At 37.0% G+C, this 22364-nt stretch overlaps 1 protein-coding gene across 5 annotated transcripts in view; it reads right to left on the reverse strand.

Moving 5' to 3' along the window:
* kif19 (kinesin family member 19) overlaps window positions 1-22364 on the reverse strand; it is a 52316-nt gene that overhangs the window by 29281 nt on the left and 671 nt on the right. For all 5 annotated transcript variants that reach the window (XM_017482689.3, XM_017482687.3, XM_017482688.3 and 2 more), the window contains exon 2: window positions 20948-21028. In XM_017482689.3, coding sequence (XP_017338178.1) covers window positions 20948-21028 — 81 coding nt within the window. The remainder of the gene's footprint in view (window positions 1-20947; window positions 21029-22364) is intronic.

Consider the following 22364-nt stretch of genomic DNA (forward strand, 5'->3'; position numbering starts at 1 on the left):
AAAATAAATCTGTACTGAGGGGGCCTGTGTTTCTTTGTTTTTGTTTGTTTGTTTGTTTTGTTTTGTTTTTATACATGCACATGGGTACCTGGTTGAAAGAAATTCAAGTTCAAGAGTGATTACATTTCCTGTGCATGTGAGCAGAGACATAAATACACAAAAATAGACATACATGATTATGAAAAAACAGATAAACAAAGCAGGATTATGGGAAATGTGCACGCAGGAGCAGAGTGAAAAACAAGCACTACAATAATATTACGAAACTGGATCCCTCTATGTTACTGAGTGCACAGGGAGTAAGTAGTTCACTCCAGAGAAAACCTCTCCAGAGAGTGAGAATAAGATCAGAGCTCATTATTATAAATGACATAATGCTATTACATGTGTTAAATAATCTATTTTTAAATTTAATATGTTTAATTTTCTGAAGATTTAATTTGAATGAATATACAGTATGTCATATTCATAAATACAGAGTACCAAAGATTAAATAAAAATCAATCAGATTTTTAAAAAAAAATAATTAATTAACACTGTAAGATTAGTATTTTTCATGAAGCTAGAAACTAGAACCCATCTGGTTGCTCAGTTGTGCCTCTGAGGGAACTCTTAAAGGTTCTATATAGAATACTACAGTTAAATGTTTCCCTATCAGGAAAGGTTGCAAATAGAAACCCAAAGAAGAAACTAAGTATATAGTATGTATAAAGTAGCATAAACACAAGTCTGTACCCATATTTTAGGCTTCCAAAATCAAAACTGGGCTTTCCTTAAATGTTCTATATAAAACTGAACAACACAGTGCTTCCCTTTCCAAAGTTCTGTGTAGATCCCCTAACTATGAAAAGTGCCTTTCAAGAGCCCTAAGAGTGTAGTGTAAAACATGAATATTTGGACAATCCTACACTGATTTGTCAGTGAGGTTAAATTCAATTAAAATTTAATTTTAGAACTGAAAAGTGCACCCCCATCAGGGTGTCCCCTGCCTTGTGCCCTGAGTATCCTGGGACAGGCTCCAGACTCCCTGCGATCCTGTGTAGGATAAGTGGTATGGAAAATGGATGGATGGATAGATGGATGGAACTAAAAAGTGCTGGGCAATATGACTACAATCAATATTGTGAAAAAGTATGTCAAAATACTCTTCTGAGATATCGCTGACATTGTATAACATTTTTGCACATTTACATACTTAAATATTTGCATATTTGCAGTACTTGCATATTTAAATACTTAAAATCTTAACCACTGAGCCACCACAACAAACACAACAAGCATACACTGATTCAATGCAATCTTTTAGTGTGAGTTAATTCAGTGGTAGAACTGGCTGAATCAATGTAAGCTAGTTGAGCTAAGTGTGGTGGTTCACTGGTTAAGGCTTTGAATTACACTTTAGAAGGTCTGCATTCAAATTCCAGTATAGATCCCTAATGAGTAAGACAGAAGTGACAGTAGCACTGAAAAACTTCTTGAGAAGGTAGAAGGCAGAATCAAAACAGAAGCCCTTACTGTGCAACACCAGGTAGCGGCATTTTAAGTCTTATAAGTTAATAAAAAGACAAAATGTATATAAAGTATGAACATAATGTGAACAGAAGTGTTGAGATGAGCAAGATTTTTACAAACTCCAAAGTCACTCAGGACTGCTGCATTTCAATGGTGGTAAACCTGTGATGTAACGATATTTGATACAATTGCTCTGTGGAACTAAACACCCACAGCAACAAACATCCTGGAGGCAGCACAAGCCACAAATTAGTGATATGACCTGAGCCAAGAGCTGTCTTCACTAAAACAACTTCTCTGTCACACTGTGTCATTAGAACTGACTGAGAAATGGATGAATATTTAGAAACTGTCTCCTTCAGTCACAGCATTTACACAAATATTGTGCATGGGTGCTGTTTCAGTTGACATATTGACACATTTTGAGTCTGTGTATCTTCATCTTGTCCACAAATGGCACAGTTGTGAGCTATGCTTCTCTTTAAGCCTCTCTAAATCAGATGACGTGTTGTGCTCTTTGTTCTGTGCTTTCTGTTGATAATGATCAGCCTGTCAGTGTCTGCACACAAATATTCATCCATGCTCATGTGTGTGTGTGTGTGTGTGTGTGTGTGTGTGTGTGTCTTTCTTCCAGATACCCCATTCCCATCTTCAGTTGGCAGTTGGCATGGCTACGAAGAGGCTCACAAACACCTACTGCTATCAGCACGGTGGAATAGAGGCTATAGGGTTGTTGGGGTTGTGTGGGGTGGGCTGCAGAGTCCATTCATTAAAGGGCCTTGGGTTGTAACTCACTATTTTAAACACAAACACACACACATGCTGAGGGCTGTAAATCACTATTTGATATGTGTCCATGTCATACGCATTAATTCACCAGATGACAGTCTGCACTTTTGTGAAGGGTTAGAGGAGATAGGCGTCTTAATGTCAGTAACACTGCCAAAAATGTTAGGGAGACTTGTTCACTTTTAAAAATAAACAATAGCTTCAGTTTAGAAGTGAAAATGGGATAAAACACTGTGATTTTGCACTGCAGTGATCCATGTTTCAGACAATTCTTTAAACTTAAATGAGTGCAAATACTCACACTTAAGGGATGCACGATATATTGTTGGCTAACTGTTATCACAGTACTGATCTTTGCGATGCTGATACCACAGAAAACAGCATAGTGCTAATAAGTACTTGAATAAAACTTTTATCAGTGTGAGGGTACATTTACACGACAACGATGTACTAAAAACAGAAAAGTTTTTCCTTTGTATTTTTGAAAAGTTTCTCGAACAGACTACAACGTTGTCAAAACAATCCCTGTTCACACGGATCCGCAGAAACGCCTAAAAACGCTGCATTATGCATGCCAGGCTAGTAGTTGGCTATAAACTACTATAAACAAATACAAGTAAACGGGGGAGCTGTGGTTTTTCTGCATAAAAAGCACAATAACGTTTGCATTTCTCAAACAATTTCAATGGTTTATGATCTATGTGGAGTACAAAAATGTTTTGTCTCCAGTTACTTAGAATCTCGATAGTTAGACTTGAAATGATTCATAAGGAATTATCCATAAGTCATAAGGAATTGTGAAAACTCATACTTGCCAAGCATAGATTTGGCTTATTTTTCTTGGTTAATAAATGCTGAGACATCCCTAATGTAATATAATGTAATGTACATGAAATGTCCATAAAAGTTTTTTAATTGTGGAAATAGATTTTACTGTCTTCAACCCCAGCTTTTAGCTTTTATTGTGCTCCAGGTCAGAATCCTGTTAACAAAGCTCGTTCATTTTTAAATACTGGGGGAAAAAAATCGCTGGAGAAGCATCAATAAATTCAAAATCTTGAGCAGTACAAAGAAAGTCCTGTAGTTCTGAGTGTCTCGCACGTTGCTTTGAAGTACTCCCGCGCATGCCTATAGACTGAATACATAATATGCATCCGAATGATGTAAACCTTTACACAGATTCCCATTTTAGTACGTTAACACGGAGACGATAATGGCATCGTTTTCAAAAACTTGCACTTTGAAACCCGTTTTCAAAAGTTTGCGTTTCCAGGCCCCAAAACACCACTGTCATGTAATTGAACAGCCAAAACATATAAAAAGTTTTCCATTTTTAGCTGAAAACGTTGTCGTGCAAACGGCCCCTGAGCTTAAATAAATTGTGGCATTAGTGTGATCCCAAAAAATGACTGGTTGAAATGAACACTAGTCAGTCTATAACCATGACACAACCCAGGGTTCACCAGAGTGTTTTAATACTGTATATTCCAAATAAAATAAAATAGCAATATATTTTTGTCCCTACCACACATGCACACCAGCACATGTACTCTCACAGGGACAATAACAATGAAGCATAATTGACCATAACAATGGACTGCGCTATTTTGCAAAACGAATACAAAACTTGCCTAGCTTCATCTGTCTCAATACTACAAACAAACTATCTGTGTGGCTGATTAATTGATTAATGATTAATTAATTGATCGATTAATTATCTCTATTATCTGGACAATTTTGTAGCATCTGGGCACAAATAATTCAGGGGCATGAGTTCAGCTACCACAGTGAGATTCACAGACACACATTTTGTGAATTTCCCACTGGAGAGAAATTAAATTCCTCCACGTCTCCTTTTGAACCAACAATTAAAAACATCTTGAATATAGTCAAATTTATCTAGTATTTCCTATTATAAGATTACAATAAACCTAACATATAATTAGTAAAACAATTTCACTATTATCAGTATTATTTTGCCTATTTTACTAAACATTGCTTACTAATTTCTTGTTCTATTGGAAGAAATTTTCCATCAATGGAATAAGAAAATATAAAACTTGAAATAGTAAAAGCATCATAAAAACAGATGAATAATCGTATATTTAAGATTATAATAGTCCCATAATAATAAAAATAATTAGATAACTTTACCCATATACAAGATATTTTCAATTATATCAATTTCACTGACATCAATTTCTCCAATGTATTTTATTTGAATATAAATGTTCATTATGTGTCATGTAACAACAACTGCAAAACACTATCCACCCTGCATTTGTATAAACAAGTTCATCAGGTTGTTAGAATTTCTAACATGGATTAATCCAGAACAGAATAAGATGTGCCGTGCTGGATTGGAGAGATTACAGGTGCTCTGTAGTGTACCACGGTCAGATTGCAACCGTGACGTAGACGTGACTGATGCGCCAGGCTGCCCTGAAACAAAAGAGCCAAACAAAACAGAAACAAAAAAAGCTCAGGGACCTTGAAAAGACCATGACCTTTGAGCAACCCTTTCAAAGCTGAGAACTGAGCGTGAAGAAGGTGAAAGCTATCTGATCGCTGCACCTTCATTCCACGATCCCTAGGGACCTCGTGTCCTCTTTCTGAGGTTCTTAGGACCTTCTGTGTTCCAGAGTTGCATACCTGATACACGGTGCCTAGTTGCAGTGCATTGCTTCCGTGTTCTCCACTGCTTTAGGTAAGCCTTCTGCTGTCGGGGTAACACACAACGCTACACTTGCTGAATGAGGGTTTAAGCTGGCCACACTGGAGTGGGGTCGTCTGCGGTCTTGACATTGCCCTTATGTAATATCAGGACTGAAGTTGAAAGGTAACAAGAGAGATGTGGGGTTATGAAAGATCACAGATGGAATTAAGTTTCTCTGTGACTTGGTTTGTTCTTTATTAACCTCCCCACCTTCAAAGTATAACATAATACCAGCAAGAGCTTGTGTCATTTATACCCCATATCTATTCTATATTTCAAGAGATACATCAAAGAAGAAAGAGTAAAACATTTCCATGCATGTTTTTTATGTCTGAACATTTGAAGGGAAAAAAAAACTATACTGAAACTATAAAATACTGAAAATAACTTTTACAATACAAAGTCCACTGATACTGTATATACACCTACACTTACCTTGAACACACACACAAAGAATTATCTGTAATATATATATATATATATATACATATATTTATATATATATATATATATATATATATATATATATATATATATATATATATATATATATATATATATAAAATAAAATTTAAAAAAGCCTGTCTAATGGGAGTATTAGATCATGTTAGAGTTACTGGGGATGGGCCGGTTCAGAGGACAGAGTCTTGAGTTGTAAGTTTAGCAACGAAGGCACTTTCACTAGCTGCACCTGCACAGGTCAGTGCACTGTGTTGTCTAGGGAGGCAAACTTCTAAATACTAAACTAGTCCCAACATGCCTGCTGAAATATAAAATTAACTGTGGGGGTAATCAGTTGATAAAGATAATTATCTCTGTCTAACAGTAAATCTTCTGACACCAGCAGTGAAAGAGGGTATCTTTGCATTCAATATTTACCCAAACTCAAGCAAAAATGTTTGTCTGGTAGAGCTAAAGAAACACAGAGTTAACAGAGCAACAAATTATGCTATGTGTTTAATTGATATTATTTGTGCATTTTAGATGTGGAGAGACTGAATAAATGTGACCATCTGGATCTGGATCTGGATGTGCATTTGATTTGTGAACCAACTATTTGAATTAGGATTTCAACCAGTGAGCGTGGTTTAAACCAGAAGGGTTTTGTTTGGTTGGTTGGTTTGTTGGTTGGTTGGTTAATTAAATTAAATATGAAATCTACCCCATGCCCCTAGAAATACCGGAAAGCACTCTCAGGATGATCTGTGAATTCTGGCTCTGATAGTTCCTCAACCTCATTTGAAGACAGTTTTTAATCCCACCCACACAATTATTATTTTTATTTGTTCCTGCTCATGATATTTTCTAACACAGTGGTTTTCAAAGTGGGCGCCCGGGGGGCCTCAACAATTTGGTGTGAAAAATAAATAAATACATGATTTTTTAAATATATATATATATATATATATATATATATATATATATATATATATATTTATATAATTCTTAATGTAATGTAATGTAAAGATGTAAGATGTAATTATTAATAAAAAGGGGGATATATACAGAAGTCTGTATTTTTAATGTGTTTTAAAGACATCTTGCAAAAGGGGGGCCTCGGTCAAATGTTAATGCCATTTGGGGGGCCTTGCCCTGGAAAAGTTTGGGAACCCCTGTTCTAACATATTTAGTTAGAGAAGTACATACATACAAAGTGTAACTCCTCAGATTTGCACCATATGATCCCTAGAGGAGACATGCATTGTTAACATCTTTATAGCTGACGTGATCAGCATTAGGAAGCAAGGTCAAAATTGACTGTGAGGCCATGACATAAAGGTCAGCATTGCATAGCTATCTAGTCTAGTAGCCAATTACTGAGACCATAACAAACATGTCAGCTCCAAGAGCTCCAGACAGTTTAACAGTGTCTGTGTCCATGTCTTCACATGCTGCTTATGTTGTTCTTTTTTACTTAATTGACTGACTTCCTGGCTAAACCTACAGAGGCATAAGAATGTGGGAGAGAACATTTTTACATGTCACATGTATCATAATATCTCAAAGGCCTCATTCAAAATATAGTGTTAGTATATATTAAATCTTTACACCATACCCCTCCCTGTTGAATTCTCAAATCTGACTGTCAAAAGGTGTTGATTACTTTCCTATAACAGCATGGCTCTGACAGTAGTGGCATCTGCAAAGCAAATCACAGGTTTATATTAATGCACTCATTCTAGGAGACATGTTTTCTGTGAGGAGATATTTATTTAACATTTTTTTGGAAGGAGCCTCCAGTGTCAGTGCTTCATGAAAATCAGACATAAAACTATAATGTTTTCCACCATGGGAAAACTGTTATAACACAAGTGACATGAACTAACATGTTTTGTAAACATTCCACAACATTAAATGTAACTATAAATGGATAAAATTCATGACATGTTGTTTAACAAAAAAAAAAAAACTGCCATGATTAGCAAACTGCTTTGGTATAAGAGGAATAAAATACTTCAGGGTGTGCTGTTAAAGGAAGATAATCAACTTTGGGCCACATCATTCATTATTCCTTCTATAATAAATTCTACTATCAAAATTGTAGCTGTCAGTCCATACAAGAATTGTTTTTATGATTGTTGCAACTAAAAATGTTTAATTTTGCTGTGGCCTTTTTTAAAAATTTGACAAGGTTTTGTGCTCTTTTGCAGACAACTACTTGAATTGGCGAAATTACTATTGTGCAAAATTGTTTCGCATGGTCTTTCACTGTGATGTTTATTGGTAAATAGTTTAGTTGTACTCATGTTCAACGAACATGAACCGAAGACAGCTTTGGCTGAATGTGCATTGTGATGACATCACATCTTGGCCTAAATCTGCTGAAAAAATGCATAAGCTCTGCCAAATATTGCAGATATTGCAATATTTCATCCTGCATGGACTATAAGTCTATTCTGTAAATGGTGTTTGACACTGTACTATGAAAATTGGCATAGTTTTTCATTTTTGTCTTTGCTACCAGGCCACAGTAACTTAATGCATCTCTCACAGCTCCCATCAATGGACTTAAAGGAGGAAATTATGGGGAAAACCCCCAGCATTGTTTCATTGTTCTGAAGCAGGAAGTGGTAAAATGACTACTTATCATACTAAGGATGAATAGCTGCAAAAGTGTGTGCACGTGTAAATACCCTATAGTAATACTAATAAGTATTCTAATCATCACTAAGAAGGTGTGAAATGTGCTGGGAGCGTATTAAGAAGGGCTCATCTGGCTTTTTGCAGAAGTGCGAGACAAATATAAATGCAGAAACCTGGGGTTTTTTGTTGTTGTTGTTGTTGTTGTTGTTGTTGTTTTAAAGTCTTTTAAAACTGATTCTGCTGTTGTATCTTTCTCCAAATGTTTGATGTGTAGTTTGTAAAAAGATAGAATGAAAGGACCTATAGAAAAGTGTCACCAAAAAAACGCCTCCTAGTAAAGGCTTTCAATCCATGAAAAGATGAAAACCAGCCCCTCTCAAAGTGGCAGCTTGGAATGGCTGTGCAGAATGGAGTGCACTTCATCTAGTTTAGACTACAGCTACAGAGGGTCTACTGCTAGGTAAGATGTTCATTTTAAATACAGCTAACCCAACACCCCAATCCATTTGATCAAATACAGCTATGTGAATGATGTGCTGAATTGTGCAGATTAATGTTTTACACAGAAAGTCTTAAGCAAATTTTTCTATTAAAGGTTTTTTCCCCTTTACCATTCAAACTATATTTCTTGTCTCTCTACAAAACTGGCCATCATTAATTAGTGTACAAATACTTGAAAAAAATACACTCCATCTCAATGGACAATAGTGGGGAGTGTTTGCACATAGTTGCTAATTTAAACAAAGAACCATGTTGTGTAAGTCATACACGCAGGACTGTTTTTGTTGTCCTGTTGTTTTTGCTCTCTGAGGTCTCTGGTGTGTATGAGGCCATCACAACATTTCTCCATTCTTTCTGCCCTTCTCCCTTATTCTCTCTCTCTTCCTGTTTGGTTGAGCAGAAGGCGGCCAGCCTGGGGCTTGTGTACATGCATTAATTAGTCACGCAGAGAGAACAGCCTAATCCATTAAATAATACACTGGACATACAGTTGGTCATAAACACCCTCCCAATACAATCTAATTTTAGAATTGATCATTAGTGTAGTATATAACGCAAGCAAATAAGGAGTCCCACTGATTTTTTTTTAATCCAATATAATTCATTCACTGAGGAGTAAACACTCATGTAGATTGTTTTGAAGAAAAAAAGGTAATTGATGAAAAACTTTAAAGCTTTTTTCCCAAAAGTTATAAAGTGATAGTTGTTTGTTCACCTAAGTACCAGTGAAGCGTCTCAGGTTCTATATGTAATACCAATATAAAATGAAATACAGTATGTAATATAAGCCGTGATGGCCACATACACACCAAAGACCACAATGGCCCACAAAAATTCTGTAAAAGTATCTCTTATACGCTGTATAATCTCTATTTATCAATTATTGTAACAACACAAAATTATGTGCTTGCATGCAGTGAATGATTTGAATGATTTTATCTTTTTTTGACTCAAGCAAATTATGCTGACATTGCAAAAAGGTTAAAAAGGTTTTAAGTTGAGGAACATTTGGAAAATGGTGCACTTATATAGCGCTTTACACTGTGTCTCATTCACCCATTCACACACTCACATACCAATGGTAGTAGAGCTGCCATGCAAGGTGCTAACTTGCCATCAGGAGCAACTTGGGGTTCCGTGTCTTGCCCAAGGACACTTCAGTATGTGGAGTCACGTAGGCCAGGAATCGAACCGCCAACCCTATGATTAGTGGACAACCTGCTCTACCACCTGAGTCATAGCCGCCCAGGTTTAGAAACCAAAATGCTCTCAAACGAAGTCTTTTTTTCTGTGGGCCAGTAGCTCCTTCAGTAACTTCATCTCTCCTTCAGTCTACCTGCTAAGTGTGCACTCTGAGTTTATCTAATACAAGCCAACCTCACTGTGTCCCTTGTTACACCATGCCAACGCCATCAAATAAGTGACTTCATCTCAAGTGATACCATGCACCAATGCCTGTTGTTTAATCACTCATTAGCAAACAAACTCTTGCATCACTAAGCTCATGTTAATGAACTTTTTACTCTTTTGTCCATAATGATACTGAGGAAAAAATAATGTATGTTCAGATCAAAAAGTCACCTTTATCATTATTTTATTCACTCCTCTTCAGTAACTGAACACACACACGCACGCACGCACGCACGCACGCACGCACGCACACACACACATTCACATGCTCATTTGCACCTAGGAGTAATTTCCACTTACTGCATGTTTTTGGGAGGTGGGAGGAAACCAAAAAACCAAGAGGAGACCCACACAGCCACGAAGAAAATCTCATGATCAGATATCACCCAATATTTAAATAAGAGCACTCATAAAGGATGAATGTACAGATAATCATAGGCAGTTGGAGAGTTCTATCAGAGACTTCCTGAGTGGGGTTTATATGCCAGGAGAAGCCTCTTCAACTCCCCTCAACTGTTACATCTTATCATTAGAGCCCGACTTATCTGATTATGAGTGGGTGAAAGAAGAAAAAAAGAGGGAGAGAGGCTGTAGTGCATAATGAGGACAAATTTTGCAGTCCACTCTGAGGAACCCCCCTGCGGCTTTTTTCAGACGTTACCAGTCTATTAATGACTACATATTAACCTGGTTCCCCTCTCTCTCCAGGCTCCTTAAATTCACTAGCAACTTTTCCTAACCCGGTTTTAATACTGTCAGGCCTCCAACAGAGTGTTTATATTCTTGGCTTTAAGTATCTCCTGTGAACTTACCCTGGTACTCTGAGAAGACTATTTCTGCCAGAAAGCTCAGAGAAAGTTAATAAACAGTCCATAATTGTAGCAAATAATAACAGCTGTTCTTAATCCATTTTCAACTGACACAAGAACAGAGATGCCAAGGTAGTGGTAGGAATCCAGGTTTTGAGCTAAAGAGCTGTGGAAATGCACCACCCATAATAAACAACAAACAAAAAGAGAATTCTGCAATGAAGGACATTTACAGAGAAGCACGGGGAAACGAAGTGCAGTCAAACCATAAAAAACACAATACCGAGAGTAAACCTGTAAATGCTCTGGGTCTAACTCTCGGCATTTCCCTGGCCCGGAACGAATCTAAATCATGCCTGTTGAAGGCCGTTTTTGTTTGCAGTGCTATTCCTTGCTCCAGCTCTGGGCCTATTCAAACACCAAACCTATAAAAGTCACCACACACTATTTGGTGAGACTCTTCGTTCAGCCCTTGCTGGCCCAATTTGTGACAAGTAATTATTATCCGCTCCAAAATATGCCAGGCCACAACAGCACGGCCATTGAGCAGAGACCCTGAGAACATTTGGCCAGATTAAGAGAAAAGAAGAGGGCTTTCAAAGGAACAGGCCAGAATTAAATTGGAAAAGAACTTCTTTAATCGGAGTGGACAGATGACTGCCGGTCCTAGTGGCAGTAAACGGGCTCCCTTTCTGCTCAGACTTGCTCTCTTGCTCTGTATTGTCCACCTCAAGGTGAACGCAATTTGAATCTGCACCCAGAAACAGGAGGAGCTGAAAGACGGCAGAAACCAAATACAGATGACTCGGAAAGGCTGCTTTGCTACCTACAAAGGGAGGAATTTGCCACGTTCTCAGGTAAAGTTCGTGCTGAGTCCAGATGAATACAGTTCTTTGTTTTATGGCCAAGATGTGTGAGATATTTCTGTCTATTTGTCTTCACTGTTCTCTCTGTGTCTGTCACTTACACACTCAGCTTGTCCTTTTTCAGTCCAAATTTGACTGTAAAATTACTTGTGCTCGTGAGTGCAGGATATGATGACCCATGAGGAAATTATGCTCAACCTTTCCAAACTATATGCAGACTTATTTCTATCAGAAGCCCAGCAGAATTTGGGCTGACACAATACCAAACAAACATCACACAATACCACAAAGTTTAACAGTAAGTCATTGATGAATCTTCACTGTGAGAATGTTACAGGTGCAATGTAGTGCACTCTGGATCTTTAAACTTTCATAAGGATCAGATAGTGTTTGATGTTTCCAGCCCTTTCTCTTCTCCTCCTCTCTCTGTCTGTCATGTCCATCAGAACAGATGCCACTGTACGAGGGGAGGAAAAAAGAAAACAAACAATGCCTCTGACCTTATCTACGGATCACCATGACAACAAGGCCTCCCTATAAACCATTCCTCCTCTGTATGTGCATCTGTATGTGTGTGTGTGCGAGAGAGAGAGAGAGAGAGAGAGAGAGAGAGAGAGAGAGAGAGAGAGAGAGAAAGTGTTAAAGAAAGAAAGAGAGAGAGAGAGAGAGAGAGAGAGAGAGAGAGAGAGAGCACAGTAACCCTACTGAGGACTACTGTAAACACCCCCCAAAATCAACAGGATATCAGTCACACACAATGGCACAATCTCCAAACCCCATCCACTGTGTTTACAGCTGCCAGTCACCCAGTCACACCTGTCCTTTAAAGCAGCCCATCAAACTCTGTCTATCACTGAGGCATATTCTGCTAGTGCATGGCTTGGGTATGAATTTAGTTTCAATGAAACGAAAGAAAACTTCTCCTTTTGGTTTGTATTTTAATGATGGTCGTCCATATGTTTTTAATATAACACCAAGCTCTCTTGCAATGCTGCTTCAACTTCTAACAAAATACAGAAAATATCTATAATTAAGTACATAACTGAAGTACATTGATTCATGGTATTACTCAATTCAGTGTTTTTTTTTACCACATACCATCAGTCTTGGGGAGTAATAGAATACATGCAAGGGCGTTACGTAATCAGGATACAAAAAACTGTAACTGTAATCCATTACAGTTACGTCAAAAAAACAAAGTAATCAGATTACAGGTACATTTTGTAAAAAAAAATCGGAGTTCTATTAGGATTACAAATTTTTTTCATTTAAAAGAAATTTATATTTTGAACACAATACAGACAGCCGCTCGATCATAGTTCTGGTTCTCTCTTGCCAGTCATTATTCATATGAGCAACCTCCTGGTGCATGCGCAAATATATATATATATATATATATATATATATATATATATATATATATATATATATATATATATATATATGCACAAAGTTAATTTGGCAGAATTCTCACACAAACTGAAATGCTTTTGCTATGGTGACATTACGTCCTCTTTTTCGGACCTTAAAAAAGTGTCGGACCGGGATTTCTAAATTTGAGATAATGTCCAAGATTCAGTTTCATTATGATATGCTTATGGTCTATACTGTATCATGTATGTGCATATTTGCGTTGCTTTAACGACTCTCTGTAATTCTCGCCTTCTCGTACAACAATTGGTCGATTATAAAAGTCTTGCAGCAACTATTGGCCAAATTCCTGCCTCTTGACCATTAGCCTACTCTCAGAGAACGTGTGAAGGTGAAGAGCTGTTGTGTGCGGCTTCAAACAGTTGCGTGACAACAGCAGCAAATGAAGCCGTCCTGCGTCCAGAGTCGAAACAATGTTCATGCCCATATAAGGTCATTTTTAATTTCATGTTATCACATTGCTTCTTATTACACGGCCATTAAAATGTGTCAATGATGGCTGAAGGTTCACTCGTGGCATCTAATATTTTATTTTATTCCATGAACATTCAAAAGAAAAAAATAAAGAAATGTAATACATGGGCAGAGTGAAACCAATTTTATTTATATATATATATATATATATATATATATATATATATATATATATATATATATATATTTATTTATTTATTTATTTATTTATTTATGTGATGCTAATAGTGTGTCTTTCTCAGTGTATTAAAGTCTGCATTCATAATAACACTGTTTTGAACGCTGTTAAGACACCGGTAGAAAAAAAGGTGTCCTCTTTTTGGAAAACCAAAATATGTTCACCCTAACTTTTGTGATGTAATGTTACCCCCATCAGGGACAGTGATCTTTTATTTATTTATTTGTTTGTTTGTTTAATTAAAACAACTCTAAACATTGAACATATTTTAAGCTATAAAATAAGCTCTAAATAAAAGTATTTTAGATTTCTTTTCTCTTGACTTTATTTACATATATGACCTTGAAGTAATCCAAAAATAATCAGATTACATTACTTTCATACTGTGATACTTGGATTACAATACTGATTACATTTATTTATGAAGTAATTTGTAACTGAATACATTTTTAAAGTAACCCTCCCAACCCTGTATGCCATCATATACCAATGTACTATGGCTTTACATGTGTGTGTGTGTTAGTTAAAAGGAATAGTAGAGAATTTGTTACATTTATAAAATTGTCCTTTGGTGTGACTTTATTTTATTTATTTATTTTAATGTCATGTAACCATTGCATTGTGGATGATTATTCAGAGCGACATTTTGTCACTTTGCAATTTTAAAACTTTGTCTTTTCCTGTAAAAGAGAAATATGACCAGTATTATATGGACATATAGTACAGTAATTATGCCCATGTTAGAGAGAGTAGGTTGAGACAGATGCGAGTGCAGTTAGAGTTATTTATTAAACGACTGGCAGTCAAATCCAAACCATTAGGCAAAGTCAAAGTCAGGGAACAAGCAAAGGTCAGGCGATCAGCATTCACAGGGAAACTTCAGAACACGAAAACCAGAAACAATCAAAGTCAGAAACAGAACAACACTCACAGAATCAATGGCAACAATTATTGTTTGTGGCTTGAGAATCTGGCCGCGTCCAAATATCCCTACTACTCTACCATACAGTAGGCAAAAAGCAGTACGCCAAAGGAATAGTATGTCAGAATTCTCAGTAATCATAAAACAGTAGGTGAGAAATACCGAGATGACCTACTGCTTCTGCCAAGATTCTGCAATACAGAACCAATCGATACTATGCTATTCCATAAGGCAACAGGACTGGTGCAGAAGAGCTGTCCGAATCAAAAATATCGGAATGCAGTATGTTGGCTTGTTTGAAGTTGTAGGTCACATGACAGTGTTAACATAGTGGATGTAGCATGTCTGGATTGTATTCATGCTACACATATACTGAGCAGACCGTACCGTATCAACAGCCGAGCAGTAGATCCTGACTCAAGAGTAGGCGGTACCATCACAGTACAGATTTCAGACAGTGTCTGTTTTTAAATGTTTGGGTGATTGGGAACAGGTGAATGCAATCAGAAGTCCGGTGATTGGGAAAGTGTCAACAGTAGTGGATTCTGGGAAGTGTAGTAGGGGCAGCCATGTCTGTAGGCCGTGGTGCGTTCTGGGAAACTGAGTTCATCGATTGAAATATTGAGCATTTTAATAGTGAATAAGATGGATACTATAGAAATTGATATTTTTGAATATGTTTAAATATTCATCATTGATACTTTTAGAGCTGAATATGCATATTATTGCAAGGGGGTAAAAAAAAGTTTATAACTTGGGTTGTTTTTTGCTTTTAATTTTTTTCCCGAAATAAAATAAAAATAAAAACATTTAATAATACTGTTTACAGTACAATATTTAAAATACTGGTATCTAGTCGATGGCTCAGTTATATGACAGGTAAGTAAGAGCTGACCCATATGATAGAGCATCTTGCATTTTTACGAAGCTCTAATAGATGCACATGCATTATCTCACGCTTGAAGACCAGAACTTACCTGTGTGACATTACACATTGATGATGCATATCAATGAGGCAACTCAGCACCTTGCTTGTTTACATTACCACTCCTTTCCATTTTCCTTCCACATGACATTTAACAGCTAATGGCACCGTCAACCCTCTATATAAATACAAATGCATCTGTTGGAAAATTCATATCTACAAAGTGCTATCATAAGCATATGAGATTGCCTACTGTAAAATAGTTACAGTATATAAACAGCCATAATAGATTTATGAAGCCTAATAGACAAAAGCTGTCATGTGAGTAACACGTCAATAAAAACTCAGTCATGTCTATGACAACATCTGATTTGGGGATCGTACAGGAAAACCATAAGGCAGCTTTACAACTCCTCAGAGTCGGCATAGGCAAGCCCTTGCAAGTCTGGGGTTTCCGTAATTAGGAACTTCTTATCATCATTGGAGGATGTAGTTCCACAGGTATTCTGCATTTACACCAACATAATTAGAATCCTATTAAAATCCCAAACATCATTAACAAGTGCTCAAAGGTATTCTAACTAACACCAACCCCAAACCCTAACATCAAAATGATCTCAAAAACAAATCAAATGTATAGCATGAAAGTATGAAGACAAGCTTGTGCCAGAATTATGACAGAATTACGACACATCCTGCCACCGTTGTGTGCTGCTCAGGTGCAGTGAAGCAGGTGGCTGCTGTCTAATACCTCTAAAGCTCCAAGGCTGAGCTCAGACTCAAGGGGCTTATGCCCTCAGAGTTCTCCCTCTTGGGGAAGGAGTAGAGTGTGTTGCCTGTAAACGAAGATAATCTGGCTCAACCTGCCTGAAGATGTGCAGAGCCATATGGTACATGTTGCCTACACTACACTCATGATGTTTTGATCAGTCAGCAAATCTGGCTAATTGATTTTGATTAAAAGGTGGCAGGATATGAGTGTGGGAGTACTGTGTGCTCTATTGTGTTGTGTGTGTACATTTTACAATTTCATTTACATTACATTACATTTAAGGCATTTGGTAGACACCCTTACCCAGAGCAACTTACATTTTATCTCATTTTATACAGCTGAGCAGTTGAGAATTGAGGGTCTTGCTCAGGGGCCCAGCAGTGGCAGGTTGGTAGTGCTGGCGATTTGAACTCACGATCTTCCGATCAGGAGTCCACTGTCTTAACCACTGAGATATTTAAAAAACATTTACATTTCCATGAACATGAATCTGTGCTTGTGCTATCTTTGAGGCATTTTTCTGAGTGATTTATCTGTATGTGTGTGTGTGTGTGTGTGTGTGTGTGTGTGTGTGTGTGTGTGTGTTTGTGTAACTGAGAAATCATTGGGATCACAGGTTGTGTCTCTCTCCGTCACGTCCAATCATGTGGTTGCACAAACACAATGCAAAACCTATAAGCCCTTGTGTGTAATGCTAATCGCTGCAAGCACAACCCCGTCACCTCTCACATAACCTGTTTGCCTTGTGGACTCTTAAGCCCTCTGATGTACACAAACTGCCCCAGACACTGTACCAACACAAATACACTACGTAATTAAAGTAGGCTCAGGACACGTCTCAGATCCTTAAGTAATATGACCAATTTTACCTCAGAGCATGTGCATATCTATTTAGAGACACAAAGTATTTTCGAACAGAGACAATAAGTAATCATACTAAAGCATGTTTGATTGATAATACTGTTAAGCCACTGCAATATTATTGCTTATAATCACAAACTTTAATACATATAGTAGTGTAGATAATGTGTATAAACTGTTATTAAAGCGACCATGTATCTGTTTGTCAGTTTTATTTTTTTGTGTTTTTATTTATATTAATATAAACTTTACTAATAAACAGGCACTGACATATAAATGTAGGATATTAGCTAGCACATTGAGCATGCACAAACTCTGATGTGCTGCCCAGCCCCATGTTTCTGTTTCCAGGAAACCGATTAGGCTAAATATATAATAACATATCATGAGCTAGATAGCTACATATATTAAGGATATTAATATAGATTGAGGGAATTGAATGAGAATATGATTATTATCCTCATGTTTGCACTTTCAACAAAAAGGTAAGGCTATGCATACAGCATACAACTTTAAATTATGGTATATTTTGTGTATTGAGTCTATACGGTATAAAAACATCACAATTTTTGTGATTATAGCTGCCACCCACATGAACACTTTACAGTAGATATTGTAACTGATTCCCTTCAAATGATATTGAGCTTTGAATTATGGTATATTTTGTGTATGAGCCCATTTGGTAGTGAAATGCATGCCACATTTTAAATGGTGTGCATTATAGCTGACACCCACATGAACACTTTCAGTTGGTTTTATGACTGTAAGTCATTCTCTTCAAATGCTATTGAAGTTAGAAACGTCCCTTAATTTGCGAATATCAAATGTCCAACGTCAAGCCAACTTTATGCCAGTCTGCCCCCCCCCCCCCCCCCCCCCGCGCTTTTAAATCGCTTATGAATGCCCCGCGGCTATATTTATTTCACTCCCGCTTTTGAATTAGCGCCACTTCGGGGAGCAATTGCTTTAATGGTGGGTTCATTATTATTCTTAATGAAAAACACAACAACAACAAAACAGTACAATGAAAAACTCGCTTTATATTTATATTAAGCCATCTTCTGCCATCATCTTGTCAGTCAGCTCGCCTCACTCTTTCTATCAGTCACGTGATAAATAAAATCTGACTACTGCTGATCTGTGCTGCAACTCTGACTCATTTGGCTCATGCTGAATTGAGCAGACGCGTTCAGTTTTTAATTGTAGCGTCCGTTTTCAGGCTCAAAAAACAATGTTTTCAATGAGTCAATCAGACTCATGCTGGGTGTGTGTGGACAGCATTTACCGCGCGTTTTACAAATCATGATAATCACGTACAGTTTTGATGATAATTAAATGTGACATGGTAATACTAACCGTCTGAAAATTTTATCATGGTTTATTGTGAAACCAGTAACTGTTTCATCCCTACTCCAAACATTACTAATCAAATTAACATCCTGCCTCCTCTCTATGCTGCTACTTAACCATATGACTATAATAACATAGCAACAACCATTACGTATGATCAATTATTTTCAAACCTAGCATAATCCTCGTCAGTACTGTCATTATCAATCGCTAAATTACCGCAAGTAATCACAGATGTGTGAAAGGATTTATTCCCATAGTGTTACCTAAATATAACTCAGACCCCAGAGCTTTGCACTCTTCATTCCACTAATAGCGGTAATAATCAGCCCTGACCTGTAGACAGCATCGTTACACAACAGACACTTACATAGCCTCTGGTCATGTGTTAAATATTCCAGTCAGAGACCTTAGGTTACCTCTGATATATTATTATCCAGACCTTTAATACAGCTTGAGACCTTTCAGTGGTTGAGCCACAATCAGGCAAACACTTAAATGTATCAGATAATGGCTTCGGGTACAATGGTTGCTTTACAAACCAGTGCTTTCTCTTGTGTTCTGAAAAACTCATTTATTCCAGTGGTCCGTGCACTCACACAGTGTGTTCTGATTTATTTCTCCAGTGTCACGATGACACAAATATAATAATTCAATAATCAAAAGAAAAGAGTATTTTCATGTCAGCAACAACCAGCAGCTTAACCCTTTACAGTTCTAGCTTATTCTACAGTTATTTATATAAAAGCAGATGATTCAGTCACTACTATGAATTATTCAGCAAATACAAAAAAAAAAATAGGAAAACTAAGTAGTAACAACATGTGTGCATGTGTGATGTATGTCTACTCCATGAAATGGTCCAGCGAGTTTAAAGAGCTAAGCATTCAGCAATTTGTAAAAAGATACATTCTTATTAGAAGCCAGGGGCGTTAGCTGGACTGTTAATCATCTGGGGCTGAGCCCAGATTCTTCTCCATAAAAATCTTTTTAAGACATCATTCTAAATACACTGTTTTCTTGCATTTGAGGGCTAATGTGAAAATTGGACATAAAGTTTGATTTATCATAAAACTTGCCTCTGTGTTCTCTCACTGTGTGCAGGCCAACCAGACCGATGAAATCTAAAAAATTTTGTCTGTATCTAACACTAGGCTAGTTTGGTGTAGCAAAACAAGAGGAGGCAACACTAAGATATCACTGTATGGGTTTAGCTCCTACAGTGCCACGCAAAGTAGGTTCCTTATGCCCTGCTCATATCATGTTTATGTAAATTGGAACTCAGAGACATTCACACACCTTGTTTTCCTGCTCAGCATGAGATGTTAGTGTTTCAGGTAAAGAAAAAATATTCAGGGCTACAGCCCTGAAAGCCCAGGCCAGGTTTGTTTCATGCTCACCAACCTGTTATATACCAATATAGTAATTTATATATTGCAATTTTATAAGAGCACAGCAAATAGAATAATGTGCAGGGTGATGTTAGCAGACTGGGCCAGTCAAGCACATTTTACTTTTCATTCATTCATCTTCCAATAGGTGGATCCATTACAGGGAATCATGTCCTCAAAGATTCACATCTATGGCCAATCTAGCCAATCTAGCCAATCCTCCTACCAGCATGCTTTTTTTGAGGTGGAAAGAAACTGTCCCTGCAGATACAAGGATATTTGCAAACACCACATAGACTGTAACTCAAGCTCAGGATCAAACCAGGGACCCTGATACTGTAAGGCACCACCCACATTTGACTTTTGGGCCTTGAAATACTTGGGCCATTTTCGGCTATATTTATGACATGCACAAAGATCAAGGCTTTCAATTGCATCTGAATACATATATACTTTTCTAACTTTTTCATGTCTTGCCAGTGATTCACAATGTGATTAAATTATCTGAGGTCACGCTGATGTATTCTTGCCTTCTTGAAACATGGCTACAGCCTGGATAGTGTTATGCTGGCCTGTTTTCCTCATACTACTTTGATCCTGTTGTGAAAGAACATCAACAGACTCCAGATAGAAACACCAAACTAAACTCAAACTAAACTCAATCCCAAATCTTTTGTTCAATTTGTTGTGACAAGATGTAACATGTAGCAAACTATCTAATTTCTAATGGTGCATAAATATAAATCATGCATAAACATGACTTCAATAGAATATTCAAGTGGTTTAAACAGATATAAAGGGTTAAGATAGAAGTACGAGTAGTGTTAGTGGTTGTACCTGTTCTTATTACTTCTTTCGTATGACATCAAAGAAAAACCAACTCACAACTCTTTCATTGGTTGGAATTTCGTACAAATCAGGTTGCCAATACACACATAAGGATGCCAAACTCTTACCTGATCATCCACTCTGTGGGCTACTATTGCAGCCCCTTCTTCTATCTCGACATTGCTCAGAGGTCGGATTCGCAAAGCCACCTAGGAAAGAAGCATGAACACAGCCATCATTATTATATAGGAAATAAAGATTCCCAGTAGAGAAACCTAGTTAAATAAACAAAATACAAATCATGATATGGAAATGCTGAAGCAAATAAAAATATCAAAGCATAATTAAAATTAACTAATATATTTTTTACGATTACCATCACCATAAGTCACCTTCATTTTGAGAAAATCTAAATTCATTTTGAGGTATGGATCCAATATTGAATATTGCCTAATTTGGGCTATATTAGTTTAAGAAGACACTCAATCTGTTAGATGGTCATTTAATTGGCCTGTACACTCTCTACATTCTCTCTAGCTGTTCAAAGGTGCTGCAATAATTGAGAGCTGCTCCAGTTTAGTGCTGCATGTAGAGGAAAAAGGGAGAGGCAACTGAACCAGGCAATGTGAATTATTCAGTCCAGGGTCAAAAGATTACTGGGAAACAACCACACAACTCTCAGAGGATGAAGATTCAACCCAGGTTTGACAACCTGATTTTGGTGTTGTAGAAACAGAGCCATTAGAATTGAATACAGGTGCATAGGAAAGTAGGAAAGCTTATTTAGATATAAAATATGATATGATCGATGAGCGGCCACATAGTTAGTTGTAAAAAATAGATTACAATTACAGGGTGTTCAAAAACTCAGGAATCAATGAGAGTAAAACTACATATACTTAATTTTGTGAACACACGCTCTACAAGTTCACCATTATGCACTATGCATATCATGTTTTTGCTGCTGTATCATGTTTTTATGGATTTTGCACAACATATTCCCAGTGGTTCCTGACTTTTCAGACCCTGTTTAATCCTTATGTAATAACATAATTGATATATGCACTCAAGGTAGAAGTTATATAGTTGTACATAACTAGGGCTAGGTTAACATCTTGTAATTAAACTCTCTGTTGTTGACACATCCATGCCTACACTCTGGAAAATGTCTTTATTCTCTTTGAGATTCTATCTTCATGATCGAAAGTTTTCAGCTTGTACATGCGCTATTAAGTTGCCTGCAGTTGCTCAGCCCAATGGTTCCCTCCTGTTGGTTAACAATGGCGCAAACAGCTGATTTACATTTTTTAAAAGCAGGTCTGTAAGTGACTGATATAATCCAGGACTGCTAAAGAGACTGCATTTGTTGACAGAAATGCATAAGAGCATGGCAGCATAGCAGTCAGGTCAAGTTAACCTTTATTAAAAACCACTGAAACTGACCCAAAGTGCATTACAGATCAATCAAACAAATGAACAATGACCGAGTTAAGTATAATAATAATAATAATAATAATAATAATAACAAGAGAAGTAGTAGAAGAA

The sequence above is a fragment of the Ictalurus punctatus genome, chromosome 13, assembly GCF_001660625.3.
Source record: "Ictalurus punctatus breed USDA103 chromosome 13, Coco_2.0, whole genome shotgun sequence".
Taxonomy (NCBI): domain Eukaryota; kingdom Metazoa; phylum Chordata; class Actinopteri; order Siluriformes; family Ictaluridae; genus Ictalurus; species Ictalurus punctatus.